We start from the raw sequence: 17,586 nt of genomic DNA on the forward strand, positions 1-17,586 counted from the left end.
TCTTCCTACCATTCAGACGCCCCCCCCCCTCACCACCGAAAAAAACCCCGTGTGAATCTTGTTGTGGTCTACAACACGTATGATTCCAATAATTGCTCCTAATCCTTGAGGGTGGTAGCACGCGCCCTGCCAGCAGTTGATGACAACCCTCTCATCGGTTATTTCCTTCAGCACATATCACCCTTCGACACCCCTTCCCACATCCTCCAACAGTCGTCGTTCAGACTCTCGCAGTGCCAACGTCACAGAGCTCTCGGGCTCTGCATTAACGCCGACCCGATGTTGGGGATTTGTTTCAATAACAGGAAAGGACGTCTTCTAGAGTCCTGTTTACCGAATGGTATCCACCCTCGCACTTATCGGGGGATCAGTAAGGTGAAATCCTGGAGTGGATCAAGCGATTACTCTGATTGAAATAACATTCGAGATCCTCAAATTGCGACCGAATTTCCCATGAATGAATAATTTTTGAATCAATTAAAATAAAAGTATTGTAGGTAACGAAGAGGTAAATGGGTTAGCTCGCGGAGCGGGCACTGATAAGCCGGAGCATTACCGCCGAGTTCCATATATGGACCTGAAGGACTACTTCAAAAGCGAGGAACTCATCAGTATCAAAAGAAGAAACGCAGATCAGGCGTCAAAGGTAACGAGAAAAAAATGGTTCCCAATGTTTTAGCTCATACCTCAGGACGTTTGCAAAATTATGGTAACTGTGAATCAGGTCAGAGATCGGGGTCCAACAATTTCCAACTTGCGACCTCTCCGGAAAGAGCTGAGATAATTAATGATTCGAATTGCCCATGTGAAGTTGGAGTTCAAGAGGTTGACCACATTCTACGGAACTGCCCAAAACACAGTCAACTACGGTCAGACTTTTTCAAAAAACGGGAAAACGAACTGCACGAGACCTTACACGACACCAAAATTCGCCAACGTATATGACCATAGGTTCACAGAAGAAGCTTGTCGATTAAAAAAAAAAATACGATTTACAAATCTAACAAATTATGTATTACAAGGAAAATAAATGTATCCAGAAAAGCAATGCAATAGAATGATAGTGTACATAATTCACATTATAGGTTCCATCACGATGAATAAATGAATAAATAAATCAAAATAAAATCTACACTCAGATTTTATGAAAAAAATTGTACCTAATTTCCAGACGATGTAGAGTGGAAAAATTCATCATGGCCGCTGAATCGAGACGTCCAATCACAGTTGTGGTATGACAGCTGCTCATCCTACCTCTTGTTCCCTCCCCCCGTGTTGGGGCCCAAAGACGCACGCACGAGGGCCCTAACTTACTGATTTTTGCCTTCCCAAAGTCAGCCATCATGAAAGAGCTCCGGAAGCACACATGGCCTCTGGAAAAACAAGTTTCTCACCGTTTTACTTGAGCTTCTGTCCACGCGTACAACATTTACCCAAAATCCGTCGGCTCAACCCTTTATTTTTGTTAGATTTTATCCATCTTCGGGGGCCTCCTGCGAGAAGGGGATTTCCATTCGGGATAACGCCAATGACCGCACAGGTACGATCTCAAGCACTTGAAGTGGCTCTGAGGATTCCCAGGGTTACAATCATTAGAACAATTGAAGTCATCGTTATCGAAAAACAGTTTACCTCGAGAAGACTTAAGTTGCATCTGTCATTTGGGCACTTGGGATATGTTTTACGGTGGATACTAGGAACATTGAGTTGTAACTACTTCAGGATCGTCTTGTCCTACTTATGGAATAATCCGGGAGGAGGTAAATCCAACAGTTGCTGGGTTGATTGACACCCCCGTCAATCGATAAGGTTTACCCCGATTAGGAGCGCTGAAGGGGTCAAGCGGTTTTGGAAAAGTTCTGGTGTCATTTACCACCCGGAGACTTCATGAATAACGTTTCGTTGTACCTAATGTTATTCAGAAATATTTTTATTAGAGTGGAGGGATGATTTAGTCTTCAAGTAATCTCGGGAGTGACGAACCTTTTGCCGAAAATATCCGACCACCGTTGAATGCAATGTCGGCGGGATTTTCTACAGCTGGCGACACAGCGCTAAGTGCCGGTAATGGAGATTTCAGCTTTCTTGGAATATGTCATAATTTTTGCAAATCCAGGGGAAGGAGCCTCAAACTATGAATTTCGCATTATGAAAAAATTTTCGATTTCTTATCCTGAGCTACAATGCTGAGTTGCAATGGGAAAAATCATGTCTACTGAATATCATTAATGGCCTTTGAGGAATAGCTTTCGTAAGGATTAGGTTTGACAAACGCACAAAATTAGCCACTTGTTCGTCTTAAATCAGCTAAATACCATCCCTACTGGAAGACAGTTGTTCGTCTAAATTGATGCTGAGCATACTAGATTTTTTAAAACCAATAATACTTTCACCAAACGGTAATTTTTATCAAAACTTTCTCTCAGTGCATTCGAACCTAAAAATACTTCCATGAACCCACCGGCCTAACAATGTCTTTGAGAGTTTGTCGTCTCGTCGTTGAAATTAATTACTTTTCAAATTTCTCGCAGTGTAAATCAATAACTTTGGTAATATATCCTTCCCCTACATCACGAGTGAATTTTCTTGATTCAGAAATTCATTTCTTTTACAAATGATATGTTGTCTATTGAATAGGGACACATAAAAGGGTCCATCAGTGTCATGGCGTCGAGATGAGCCCCTCAATGACAGAGCGACCAACATAATCTGTTCCCATCAACGTTGGACATAATGGATGCATCAACTACTGCGCAACAATAGGGGGCATTTTACGGGAGCGGCTGTGGAACTCGAAAAAGCCTTCTGCGTTTAGAATGGAGTTTTGACGATGAGGGGTGGATGGGGGGAGGGGGGGTTGATGGGGGAGAAGAGAGAGAGAGATCACCGAGGCACGAGAGTGGCGCAAAAGTGTATCGCAGCCCCTTTTCGGGGAGGCTAGAAAAAGGTGAAAAAAAAACATAATCGAGGGCAGATACCAACCAGCGAGTATCAAACCTTCCGAGTTTTGCTTTATTAAATTCCTGACACGAGCGGTGGCGTCCCACGTGCAAATATTTTGCAATGAGGGGGAGTGGAAACGAGGCGAAATGACTTAAGGAAACTTTTAAACGGAGTATAAAGAACATTTTTTGCCGGCTGAAAACGACAAATATCTTTCATTACTTCAGTTTGGGGGGGGTAATCAAATTTTTGCAGGGGAAAATAACTGAGATTTTTAAGGCGTTTATTTCAGATTTGAGGGAGGGAATGGGGAGGATTGTTGAGAATCCTCTTCTACGTGGGGTATTTAATTGAGTCATGAAGAGTATCATGGATAAATATGATAAGGCTTGTCACGAACCTTGAAGCTCGTCAGAATAGAAAAGAAAATGAATTATCAGAAGCCATTTATTTTGATCGCTGTTGTAAAAACCTGCCAATTGAGTAATCCTATCACAAAAAAATCTGTATACAAAATTGGACGTATCATACGATTTAAATAGCTGCTCAATCGATTGGAAAAATCATTGAATCCCCCGGTATAAATTCGTACACAAACCAACCCCTCATTCGACCACCCGACGCGTTTACTAATTGACCCTATACATTAAAAAATTCTCTTTCTGTTTTGTTACCTCAAAACAAAAGCCGAAAATCGCCAGTGTATGAGGCCTTCAAGTGGCCCGGAGAAGGCGCGGGTTACATCGTGCGACGAATCGATGTAACATATCGTCGAGGACCCATTGTTGGGGCCTCAGATGCAATTACATCGAGGCGGGGACACCATTGTTCCCCATCATCGATAGCGTTTTTGTTACTGTTACTCCCGGCCATGAATTTCTTTCAATAATTTTCTTTTCACTTTTCGAAGAGGCGGCGGGGTCCCGCGCTTTGCTCGTTTGCCACTATGACTCCCTCCCACTCCTCGATTTTTGACGCAATGAGGGGAGGGGGCAAGTGGAGCGGAGAGGGGGGATGTGGCAAGGTGTAACATTGCCCGGTGGGAACCACTTGTCCCCGATACCCAGTAGGAATATTTCTTTTATTTTAACCTGAGGAATTCAGCAATTTTATTTTCAAGTGCGTGTCACAATAATACGCGATGGGTGAGTTACGATGGGGAACTTTATTATTCACTCGATTGGAAATGCTACAGTATTTTTTTTTTGTAAAGTCTCGAGTGCCGTCACTGGGGTGTATAGTCGGCCACTTCTACGACGACACACGCATACAAATCGGTAACATACGGCATGAGATTCGATGATTCAAGGGGTTTATTAAATCGAGATGCTAATTGTAGGGGAAGGTGGTGAGCCGGTAGTGATTACCCATTTTTTTTCAATATAACTGTGATTTTTTTTTTGTTTCCTTCTTCTCCAAATTGACTCATTTTTCCCATCGGAGATTCCATTATTTAAACAAATAGCTCTATTCAATTTAACATCTATCTATTTAATATCTATCTATTTAATTGAATATTTCCATTCGAAAATATGAATAATACTAATATTAATAATAATAATAATAATAATAATAATAATGATTACTCGCAATAATTGATATTAATGGTAATTCATATTCATTCATTTCAATTGCCAACGACCGAGGAGATTATCGTTTTCTAATAAATTTAATACTTATTTTTGAACTTTTTTATTACATAAAAAATATACATTTTTTGCACTTTTATAATTACATGCTGTTAATTTTTTCTATTTTGTTATGATTTTTCCTTTGAAGTAATATGCGGAATTATTGTCATGGAGTAGTCGCTTTATAGCAAATTTAAAAATGCGGACAATATAAGGGGCAGGATTTTCAAATACTGATACTTCTGGGCGGACTGTTTACCTGAGTAATTTGTCAGTTCATAATGCCATTCCTAATCTAGGGGGCGTTATGGCCCGCATAGAATCCGCAGGCGGTCGGCTGACTTAATCTTGAGAATTTTCTATGCGGTGCATTGATTTCTGAAAGACGAAAAGAAGCGGAAGAGTGAGAGCAAAGGGAAGGTGAATTTAAAAGAGCGGCCGACATTCGTGTTTCAACAAATGCCTCACTGAAGTTTACGGTTGACTCTACAATTATCGTCAAAACGATAGGCCAACGCTTGCTTGTGGTAATGGATCCAGCAATTTGCCGGTGAAGTTGAAAAAAAAAATATTTGCTTCATAATTACCCAATACGAATCGACCGAGGAAAATCCAACTGGAAATGATTGTCAAATGAAAAACAAATGTATGAAAATTAATGTAAAAATTCTGATGAGAATATTGAATATTACGACGAATATTATTTATTCGTTTAACTAGGAAAACAAAAATCGAAAGACCAAATTGAGAAATGAGTTTCAAAGTTTTTTCTAACATGGAAAAAACTTTAAAAAAATTGTTTGTTCTTTGAATTGTTTTGATAATAATTTTCTCGCAATCTAAAGCCAATATTTTGCTCAATATTTATAATTTAAATAAAAATTTATAAGTAGATGCAGTAAAAAGTGGGGGCCATGCGGAAAAAAAGAAAAAATCGGTTTCTAATTTTCTTATATTTAAAAAATTCTTAATTGTATTTTTTGAATTACTTTAACGACTATTTTCAAACACATCACCCCAGAGCCCCTGAGAGACAGCGGGGAGCTGTTGAAAATGTCCACACATACAAACTGAAGTGGCATAAAACATTTCAGGAATCATTCGTGCGTGGAACAAGAGTCACTCAAACCATTAGAACGAGATCGAGTACAATTTATTTATCCCAATCCCGCATCACTTCTCGGCCGAAATAAAAAAAAGGAGAACTTCTCCAAGGAAATTCGTGAGAATCCCACCCCTCTACCCGTCCCCCGACAACCGTTAAATATCCGAATCTCCCCAGGATATCCCACAAATAAAAAGAAAAACACAAAAAATGATGAACTCGTAATGATGAAGGACTCCATAAAGAACTTTTCCAGTCTGTCTACACATGAGGCTGTCCATTTATCGGTTTTATACAGCAATATTGACTGGGGGATCATCGTTAAAAATAACAGAGCCGATTTAACAATAGGAGCGTGACACAAATGTTGACAAAGGCTCTTCACTGGCGTTTTTAAAAACCTCATTTGAAGAAAAACTGTTATTGAAGAGTGGAGAAGGAAAAAAAGAAGTGAAAAGAGCCTTTTTCGTCCTGGACGATTATTTACCTGTACCCAGTGAATGATTACAACTTTTCCAAGCCGACAACAGAGTTCCCCTCCCCCCTCCCTCGCCCCTTTGTCCAGCGATTACCACTCAAACAACCGTGAAATGTCCGTAAAATTTGTGGTATTGTGCCCAAACAACAAAATTGTCAGGGTCCATAATTTTAAAATGAAATTAAACTAAAAATGTTAATAAAAAATTGTTTTTATTTTGCAATAATTTTTTAGCGCTCCATTTGCAGTCTTTCATGCTGTACACACATCTACAGATAATCCTTCGGATAAGTATTTTCAATAACTACTTTGAGAATTTAATTGCAGTATTTTCATTCCTAAATCATAACATTAATTTGTTACAATAGGTAAATCTCTAAGTGAAAACTTTTGATAAATTATGTTACATTACATTTATACATATTGAGGCGTTTAAAGCTGCACACTGAGAACAAGAAATTTCTTTAACATTCATTGACTTCGAAGGAGTATTTATTTTTTAAATATTTTTCAGGCCATTACTAGACAATTCTAATTAAGTTTCAATGATAAATAACATTATTTTAAAACAAGATAATTTTGTTTCTCATTTTAAATAAATTTCTTCAATAATTTTCAGCATTAAAAAAACCCAAATCATCGAGATTTTGTCATTGAAATCCAATTAGACGCCTCTGGAAATGACTCGATTCATAAAATGTGACAAAAAAAAATACTTCTCTCACGTCAATGAATGTTTGGCAAAAATATTTTGTTTTTTAGTGGAGTATGCTATATAGATATCTTTTTCTGAGCTAGTTTTTAAGCAAATGTGATCGAGAATGACCAATGCTCGGGTGCGCGTGGTTATTGCATTGCTACACATCTCGTGTGCAGCTTTCTTATTCCTAGCCGATACAAAAATATTAATTATTCCGCACATTTTTCGATAACTCTGGTGGATTTATCCGATGTTACGGACTATTCATATTTGTTCAACTAAAACTATTCTTACAAAATTTTTTTTACAATTCTTTAAGCTATATTAATTCGTCAATTTCATGACACTGCAAACCCAAATTTGTAAATTCAATACGTTTACGAATAGGTAATCGTAAATACAATATTCTGGGCCATCTTGTCACGTCAAAATAATTTAAACGCATACACACGGAGAGAAATTTTTGGTAAAAATTCTCATGATAGTACTGAAGATCAGGAGGCGCGCAAACTGGTCACAACAAAAAAATTCCAGTGGAACTGATAATTTTATTGGATTAAAGGCGAAATTTTCCCCCGACCTTATATAATTTTTTTTGTAATATTTTTTTTTACAATAAAGTCGTTCAGATTTTCTCCAGTACTCGTACTAGAATTATCACAAAAAATTCTCTCTGTGGAAACAGACAGTGCAATACCTAAACTAAGGATTAGAAATATCACAGTGAGAGAGTGAGAGCACATAATTATATTTACAATGTTCAAGGCAAATTGAACGCTTAAATAAATAAAAACTTTTTCTTAACAATTACGGTAAATATAAGACATGTATGTGCTTTTAGATCGTTCAAATAAGAAAATTATGACCCGGTCATGAGAATCTTGAAAGAATACGATTACGATTTAGCCGCTGCAGATGATCAATTTTCATAAAATTATGGTCTAAACTATGCAGTTCTTTGATAATATAATAAAATTAATCACATATAATACCACAAGAGCTACTCGATAATTTTGAAGCTCGAGTGGTATTCAGGAGATTATTTTTCCTATCCAAATTTCGGCAAAGAGAATTTTGCCATGAAATGAAAAGGGTTTTATTTGGTTAAGTTATCGTTTGATTTTATATATAGCCTACCCGCAGAATTATCAAAAAATAATCGCTGAAATTCGGGGTAGGCTATACAAAATATCAACAAATGGTCCAATTCTATTGACTGAAATTTGCATAGGAAAAATAATCGCATATAATACCACAAGAGCTCCGAAATTATCGGATATTTCCCGATAGGTTCGTTGCAAACAAATGAACGTGTCAAGTTTTCCAGTTTAAAAATGATTTTTCTGGAAAACTTGACAAGCTTATTTGTTTGTAGGGTACCTTGAGGGAAATATCAAATAATTTCGAAGTTCGAGTGGCATTCGGGGAATTATTTTTTCCATCCAAATGTTGGCCGATAGAATTGCACCATGAGACATAATTTTCAACAAATTGCCACCCGATCTGTCAGATACAATTGAGGGTTACATCATCGTTTGTTTTTTTTTAAATAGGCAACATGAAAAATTTCCAGTGAAATTTCCAAGAATTTCCGCTGAAATACCGTGTTGGCTATACAAAATAACATCGAATGGTGCAATCCTATTAGTCAAGATTTAGATGGGAAAAATAATCATTATTATTCGTAGAATCTTCAAAACTCCATACCCTTTTATTTTCGTTCACTTCCGGTTCGTCTCGCACGAATAATGAAAAACGTGAAATACTTAGAGCTGGATTTTTGGATATATCTAGTCAGTCATAATATATTTCGACATCCGTGCGACGGGATGGTAACAAGGGTGCATGGAGAGGAGAATTCTTTAAAAGTTACGTGCCTGCAAATTGTCAGGAAAAAGTTCAAAACGGTCCAGAAAAAGTATGAAACGTTCGGTGAAAAAATGTGAAACTATTTCGTAATTTTTACTGCAAACTGTTTTGACTGGCAGATTATGGAATAGGCACGTCATTTGTAAAGAATTTTTCTCTCCGAGTGAAGGCGGTGGGCCGAGGTGAAGCCCAGGGTTGTCAATAACGAGTTAAAACACCTCGTCGCCCGCATATCCGAACTATAGTTTTTGACAGTGATGTTATGTTCAGCGAATGGCGACCAGCGTCCTGTTATCAGTGAAAAAATAAAGAACTTTTCTGGACCGCTCGTCGAGAACAATTTTGCTCAACACCTCCTGCAAAATATCACCCTCCCTCGTCCCGTGCCAGCGCATTCTGTACGTTTAGAGGGATGATCGGTTTTTCACGTTTAGGCATGAAATATTTCGACAAGCGCTGAACGTAGCGACAGTAAAAAAAATTGCAGATTCTACCCAATGAATCATTTATTTTCCGATTATTCACTGGCGCAAGTATTATTTAAAATTATTTTAAATATCCAAGGAGAGAATTGTTCACGCACTGTTTTTTAAAAGATTCCTATAAATTTGAGTTTGCAGTGTCCGCTGTTCGGAAAAAAAATTAATTAAGAGGACTGAATTTTTCTGAAAATAAGAAAAATGTAAATTTTGGCAAAAAGGACGTGGAATATCCTTAATTTCAAATATTGAAATTTTGCATTTCACTTTAGTCGATTTTCCTGATTTTCTGCTTCTTTTTACAGAACACTCGAACACAACTTTGCAATGCTGTCCAATCTATCCCAGAAATGTTGAATTTCTAATGCATAAATACTTCGAAATTTCAGTTGAATACTGACACGATCAAAATTTTCGCAATTTTCTACGAAAAAGTCCGAAATTTTTTTTTAACAATGTAGCTCCCTAACATTTGTTTCAACTCAAAGTTTCTCAGGTGTTTTGTACATGTCACAGATAATCCTCTCAATGGGAATAATTCCAATGGTTCTCCTGAAGAACAGCTCCTCAATGGCATGAGCAGAGACAGATCTAAGTGTTGGTAAAAGTAGAAGTAGTTTACCGAATCTCAATGCTCCTAGTGATGGTCCGGTGTGGAATGAGGCCGCTAATTTTTCACCAAGTGCTATTTGGGCGCCATCCCTGAGTCTGGCTACTGTTGCAGGATCTCTCAGCCGTCGTTCAACGCTTGGAGAGACTGATCCATTGCTACTCCGACTGCTGGGGACCAGCTCGCAGTCCAAACCAGCTTTAAAGAGGACGATTGCCCGTAGACATGCAAACTCATGAGGATCCAAATTCATCGAGTGGAATCCAGCCAGGGTTTCCCTGAATCTGGTTACCTCGATGACAAGAGACAGACTCTCTGGTCCTGGAGTGAGCAGGAACGAGGGATCCAGGTCGGGCAAAATCTGTGCCGCTGCGAGGAGGAACAACTCTCTCCAGGAGGCCTCGAGGAGATTCAGTTGGTCCTCCATCGCGAGACCTGTATCAGAGGCCAGATCTCGGGCCCAGCGGACGTTCAGGAAGAGAAGACGCGCCGCTTGCTCGCAAACAGATTCCGCATTTAACGCGGGAAGCATTGACATTGTTGAGGTTCCTCCAACGGTTAATGGCATCTGAAAGTATAAATAAATGTTCATCAGCTTTTGTGATTTATTCAACAAGTTATTGAGCGAATCTAGTCCCCAGGCGCCAGAGTTTATGAGGAGACAATTAACAACTTCAGGTTAAAAATCTTTCTCATCATATCTGAATATGCAACAATTACAAATGCAGTGTTAAAAATTATTTTCAGCGAGGATTGATAGACTCCAGAAGGAATAACAAACAAATCACACATTCTTCATAAAACTTATTTTCCCTCACTATAATCCTCAAAACATATTGGAAAATGTTATTTTAAACGTAATTCTCACCTTGCTCGAGATCGACATACTGCTGCAGTAAATTGGATGTGGTATGTGATGATGTGATGATGAGAGCGATACCCTTGCTTCACTCGATGTCTTTGGTAAGGCAAGATCGAGAGCAGCAGCGGGTGGTGGAATGGTGCCCATAATTTCGGGCTCTTTGAAGTAGAGTGCCATTTGCCGGCGCAGTGTTGAGTTTCGTGGGCCTCGTTCATGCTGGACAGCTGAAAGAAACCAAAGTATATCTTAATCTCCTCGCCTTCAAAGCGCAACCGACGTAAACAATTTTCATAATGATTTTCGATTTTACTTTTCTTTCTTTCAGAATCAACTTACCATCCTTGTTCATTCCAGCTTGCATGCATTTTGCTAGCCTACAAGCTCTGCACTGATTTCTGTGTGTCTTGTCAACCATACAACCTCCCTCGGACTTGGCTTTACAAACGTACTGTCGATTTCGTCGTATCGATCGTTTGAAAAATCCAGCACAACCATCACAAGCAAAAATACCGTAGTGTTTACCCGAAGAATGATCCCGGCATACCTTGCACGGAATGTCATATAGAATACGACCTGAAACAGAACAATAGAGATACCTTTAGCACCTGGATCCTTCATCACCTCGTTGCAGTATTTAACCGTATTGCCGTCTTGACGGCGAAAGTTGCCCCTGATATTTCCCATCTGAGGTTTTTTTTTTTTTTTATTTTCTAATATCTTGTTATTCGAGTCCCCAACCAGTGGGAAATGAGGGGATCAGGTAAGTCGAAGACAAAACCGGCCCTTTCAACCAGTGAATGAGAAAGCATTTAGTCCAGGACCTCACTAAATGCTTGTTTAAATGAACATAAAGAAGGGCCTTGGATTGATTGGTAGATCGTGATACGATGGAGTGTCGTGTTTCTGCGTTGCTCACTTGAAAAACATTTTTTTTGTGAATAAACGCTGGCCCAGCAGCCACATCCGGTCCATTCAGTAGTTCTACCCCATCTCATTCAGATGAACTTGGCCAGCTCAATGGTTACGAGGGCGGAGCACTAGAGTCTTCTTTTATGGTGAGAGAACAAAATATATGTATGTTTGAGGGATTGACGATGGTATGAAGAGATCCTTGGATTTTAACAGGACCTTTCGCCTTACTGACGACAGGTATTGAGATCCTAACTTGACGACAAATCGATGGCCATTCAGATGGGATGGCATGTCATTCAACTGTGATTCCGTGTTTTCTCTAAACGGGTTTTTATAACCAAAATACATGAGACAATTCAATGAAAGGTGGGAAACGGGTGACAGAATCCGAAGAGTTGGCCCCCGAAGTGTACACAGCCGTCCTGATTAACGTCTAGTTCAAGTGAGTTATTGTAATTATTGATTATTATTATTAGCAGTGAATGGAAAAAAAATCTACTGCAGAATTGACAGTTTCTGGGACATTTGACGGTCTTCAATTGGTGTAAATTAATTTTTCTTTTTCCACCTGTTGAACTCCAGACATTCCGGCGTCAAATTTTTGCAGCTGAAGGTAAAAGTTAGAGGAAAAGCTGCGACTGGGCTCTTTCCCGATAAATAAATAATCAATTTCACTCGAAGAGCGGTGAAAGCGCATTCACATGTGCACTCACCCCAATGATAGGGTAGCAAAATGTATTCACTCTTACTTCATTGAAGGTCTCGCCAGTTTTCTGCATAATGCAGAAAATAAAGAACCGGCCTTTCATGGAGCTTCGATATAACTCGACTCACGCAACTTGGATGACTACTACCACTGAGGGTATTGAATGTACAGGGGAGTAAAAAAGAGGGAAAAAGTGAGAGAAATGACAGAACGGGCGTACTCGATAACTTATCCCACCTGAATTTTTTATCAGTAAAGTTAAAGGCTGTATTTTAGCCGAACGTCGGGCTCTCCCCAGCCCGAATAAGACCTTTTTTCCCGTCGTTGTAGGGAGACAGTGGAGAACTCATCAATTATTTTCCACTATTTTTTAGCAAAAGTTTCCAAACCAGCACTGAGTCGCATGTGTTCAACGCTAAATTTCTCTATTTTTTCGTAGAGGGTGGAAGATGAAATTAAATACTGAAATTACCGGTCGCGTGATTTCGGGAATAACTTTTAACTTGAATTTTGCCTTTACATAGTCACAATAAACTTGGGAATTATTTTAAATAAAGAAAAGTTACGGTGATGAGATTATTTTTAATTTCTCAATTTTCACGGAAGATGATATTATTAGCAATCGATAATTATCGGAGATATTCCGAAAAAACTCTAAAAGGGTAAAGATAACTTAAAAAATACCTGAAAATCCACGATCGTCAGCCGGAATCCTAATTACCACCGAGAATTTTTCCCTGCGTTGTCTCCATTGCTATTGACACTCATTTGTTCGAGCGCGAGAGCTCATCACAGTCTGATTCCCCCCTGTTTCGCTAAAATTTCCTCTCCCTCGAATTCATCCATTAATTTAAGAAAAATACAAGTTAAAAAAATTGTTTTATTTCTGTGTTTCCTCAATTGAAAGCCAATGATTACTCGATGATTTACGATAGTATAACGAGTTGAGGTAGTTTCACAGTCCATTACAATCGACGGTAAGGTGTCGAACAGTTACATAGTGCATGGGAATTCAGCGTCATGTGTTTGCGACACACGTGATGATGGGCATTGGCGAGGGCATTTCGATTATCACAAAGATGGGGCGGTGGAGGAGAAAGGGGAAATGGTATACACCGTCATCTGCTCAACTACGTCATTAGTATCCCTGTACAACCACATCATTCGTTGTATTACGAAGAGGGGTCACGAAGCCGGCGCCTCATTCACCCCAATGCAATGAATCAACTCAATAATTTTAAGTTTCGTGCATTTTTTCTTGTTTTCATTCTGCTGTGTTCATTTTCCGTGTAAATGCACTGATTGACGAACAAATGACACCACTAAAGAGTCCCCTCCTCCCCTCCCCCTTCACCCACGAGCCAACCTGCTAATAATGATGTGATTCGTTCAGCAACATCTGCCGTTATTTTCACATGAATTCGGAAGTTTAAATGCCAACTGCCATATATTTCACACGTTTGCATTTTTACTCCTGGGAATTGTCTATTTCAGAACATTCAAAATTGAATTTTGTGCAGAATGCAGAATATATGATTCAATTATCAAATTTAATCTTGGAAGAAAATTGAAAAAAATTCTGATCTAATTAAGTTTAACGCTGAAAAGTTGGAATTTTTATTCCTTCGAATTTTAGTCCTGGGAATTTCTAATGATTTTAAATCGTTTGTCGGAATTTTTGCGATAGTGGGATCAACTGTACTCAAGGATTGTATGTATATAATCTGTATTGACGTCTACATGAAAACAGATATAAATAAGTATTATTTATCCCCATCAATTGAAGTTGAGTAATGGATAACCTTAACGAAATACTAATGACTAATATTTTAAATCAATTTTTCCATTCTTTAGATTCCAATGAAAACTTACAAAATTGGTCTAATTCAATTATTGAATAACTTATGGAAATTTTGTGGTAGATCTACAAATTTGAAAATCCAAATTCATTTTACTGCAGAAGAAATCCAAAGTATGCGGATATTAACGGCACATTTACGGACAGTTATCCAATAATTATTGAATAATTGTCTTAATAGCCAATTAGTACACTGTATTATCTGAAAATCTTATTTGATTCGATTCGATTATTTCATTCTTATTTATTTTTTCATAGATACCAAACTAATTAAGGTAGTTGAAAAAGATCTTTGAGGGAAGAAAAATCCACAGCACATTGAATAATGGTGATATTAATAACATAAACAAAAAAATTTAAACCATAGTCTTGACGTGTCCACTTGAAAGTCATTTACACCACAAATGTTCCAAAAATAGGAATAATATCTCCATAAATATTTCATGTCTTAAAGAAAGTATTTAAGTTAATCAGGCCATATACATATAGGAACCGACGTAGAGGGGGATTTTCCCTGTTGCTTTTATCATTTGGCTCCGATAGCTTCGACTTTAGCCACAAAGATGTGCATTAATTATCAACACAGAGCCATGAAAGCAAACTGATTGGGAATATAGTCAGGCCCAGGTAGTTTTGTGGTTTGGAGAAGGGAGAGGGACAACTGGGGGTGGGATCTGAGCGTCGGGTATTCATGACATTGCGGTTACCGCACTAACGAGTATCGTAAACGATGTATTTTATTGTTTACTTGATACACAGGTTTCGTCGCTACCGTTGCTTTCAGAAACGTGTGAGAAATTTCGATGATAACTTTTGTGTTAAGAGTCATATGTAATCCTGAGAAACGGCTGTTCTCAGTGTTTGCCATCGTCTTGGGATAATTATTTGTGATTCGAGTGCTTAAACGGATATTTATCTTTGACAGGCTGAGGAAAAACTTTAGAAAATTAATATTTGATAATTTTGTGGATTTTGCGACAAGAATAACGATTTGTTTACATTCGAAGTGGAAAATTAATAAATTATGTGATAAGATTTCTCGCGGAAGTTGGAATAGATTTCAAGGAATCTCAAGGTTATCTATTAGACCGTAACTTTTTTTCCATGGGATTTGAATTTTTTTTAATAACCGGATGCACAATTTTTACCGGTCACTAAAATAATTCGGATACCAAATAAGAACAATTCGAAACAGAACGACTTTACGAGTCCATGATGCGGTCTCGCAAAGTACTTTTTCCGAGAATTTTCTATTTGGAGGTCCCTAAGAGGGGTCAGAAGGTACGGGTCTTGATCATTATCCACAGATTAAAATTTACCGAAGAAAAACACACTGAAACCAGAATTGGATCGATCACATTCTATATTCCGTTAATCCCCAGGTCAGTAAATGGTCACCATATCTTGGTATAGATTTTCACCAATACGTGATCGAAATACGTATCAAGTCATTATTTACGCTCTCACAAAATGTTAGATTCTTCCGTGAAAAAAAAATATCAGAAAAATTGATAAAACTTACTTGAGGAAGGCTGCATTTTATTTTGTGTGCTAGACAAGTGGCTCAAATTTTCTGGACTCTGCATTTTTTTTTTCATCCAATAAGACGTAAATATTTTCCTCACGTCAACGTCCACGATTTCACTACTTAAATTTTATTAAAATAAATGAACGAAACAAATCACAAAACAATCTCCCACGCTGTTCCCCCCCTTTCGTATTAATCCAAACAACAATCTGCAACATGTAAAAACAATATTCAACACCAGGAAGAATATTTTCACGTTCTTGTTTCCTCTGGACGTCGACAATGAATTGTGACTGACTGTCATCCGTGGTAGGGATATTTGATGGCTCGGCGTGTGCTGCGTTTTGAGGGTGCAGAACCCCAGCGATTGGTTGAGAATTTCCCTACCTCACGATGGGCGTTACCAAAAAGGACAGTGGGTACCTCCCCCTCTATCAAACAGGTCCATTTCGAGGGGTTGATGAACAGTGTGCAAAGCCCTAGATAAGATTTTACCAGCCCTTGTCATGTTCATCTTCTTTGTTGATTTAGTGGCGCTGGGTATGGGCTGTCGCACAGCCCCATTCATCTGCAGGTAAGGAGGAGCGACAAGGACGACATTTTTCATCCCCATCTCGCCCCCGTCCGTGACATCACCGCCAGAGACCTCATGTGCTGCACAGTGTCATGTTGACGGTGTAGAGGGAGGAGGTCAGTCGACTGCAACCCTTTGGAATTTTTTGGAGGCACTTTACGAGGATTAACGAGGCAAATGGAGTTCCGAGGAATTCATTATTGAGGTCATTTTTATTGGGCTTCTCTGCTCCTGAGGCAATCAGAACGTTTTCATCTATAATGAAGAAATATTTTTTTGTATATAGTATATGTATATGGAGTGTTTGCTTAATGTACTTGGTCAAAGGTACATTTCATAGGTATCCGTATTTATAGATACTATCTTAAGCCAGAGCTTTAAGTTTGCTAAATTGTATTTAGTTATAGGAACGGAAAGATTTAGAATTTTTATTTTGAAGGGTTGTAAAATGGAAGACCATTCGGAAGAGCAAATTTTGAAAATGGTAAATGCTCGAACGTTCACGATAACATCGTAGGAGGGACTGAGAGTATTTTGCGAATGCTGTACCAATGTAAGTCATAAAACGGGATAACTATCAAATAGTCATTCCGTGAATAAACAGCAATTATAGGTGGATGTTTAAATAAATTGTTGAGTTGGAGCAACACGGGAGATATGAATCAAAAATTATCCCCCAAATTTCAGGTACACGAACACAATCACCGAATCCCCTGAGGTGAATTGAATAGAAAGGGCATGTATGCGTCGAGTGAAGAACACAATGAGAGTACATATTCGTGACGAGGGCAGATGCGCCTTTGGTCTATTACACGTACTCTCTTTTTTTAGGTCTCACTGACTCTCTGACTCCATCTTGAATTATCTGATGCTTAATCCCCCTTCTCATAAATGTAAAGGCTTGATGAAAGGGTGAGACAGTGAGAAGGAGTGATACCAGATGATAATCGTTGAATGAGAACAGTTAATTTACCACTATATGATATTACAATTGGCCAGATATTATATTATATCATTATACCAGTGTTATATATTATTGTAAATCGTATTTTTGAAAAATCATTTTGTTGTGTTTTTGAATAATGAAGAATACTAAATATTGCTTTCAAATGGATGTGAGAGATGAAAAAAATCGTTCGACAGAACAAATTCCAAAGTTTTATCGTCACTCAGGATTGAATTTTCACGTATCGACCGTGGAATCTCAATATGTCAGATATTGAATATAAAGAGAAGGTAGGTAGGCTGGAGAATAATAGAAATCTGTCCGCGTCTCAATAATAGACATATTCCCATCCACAACTCCGTACTTTTGGTGGCGATCGAGTCTA

General features: G+C 38.3%; 1 protein-coding gene across 1 annotated transcript; it reads right to left on the bottom strand.

Moving 5' to 3' along the window:
- Positions 1–6,352: 6,352 nt before the first annotated feature.
- LOC135161211 (nuclear receptor subfamily 2 group E member 1) lies at positions 6,353–16,283 on the bottom strand. Its single transcript, XM_064118588.1, has 4 exons — positions 15,676–16,283; positions 11,014–11,250; positions 10,684–10,901; positions 6,353–10,383 (listed from the first exon to the last, which is right to left on the bottom strand). The coding sequence occupies exons 1-4, from the start codon at positions 15,749–15,751 to the stop codon at positions 9,688–9,690; spliced, it is 1,227 nt and encodes a 408-aa protein (XP_063974658.1). The 5' UTR covers positions 15,752–16,283; the 3' UTR covers positions 6,353–9,687.
- Between the last annotated feature and the right edge of the window lie 1,303 nt (positions 16,284–17,586).

The sequence above is a fragment of the Diachasmimorpha longicaudata genome, chromosome 4 (genome assembly GCF_034640455.1).
Source record: "Diachasmimorpha longicaudata isolate KC_UGA_2023 chromosome 4, iyDiaLong2, whole genome shotgun sequence".
In the NCBI taxonomy this organism is placed as follows: domain Eukaryota; kingdom Metazoa; phylum Arthropoda; class Insecta; order Hymenoptera; family Braconidae; genus Diachasmimorpha; species Diachasmimorpha longicaudata.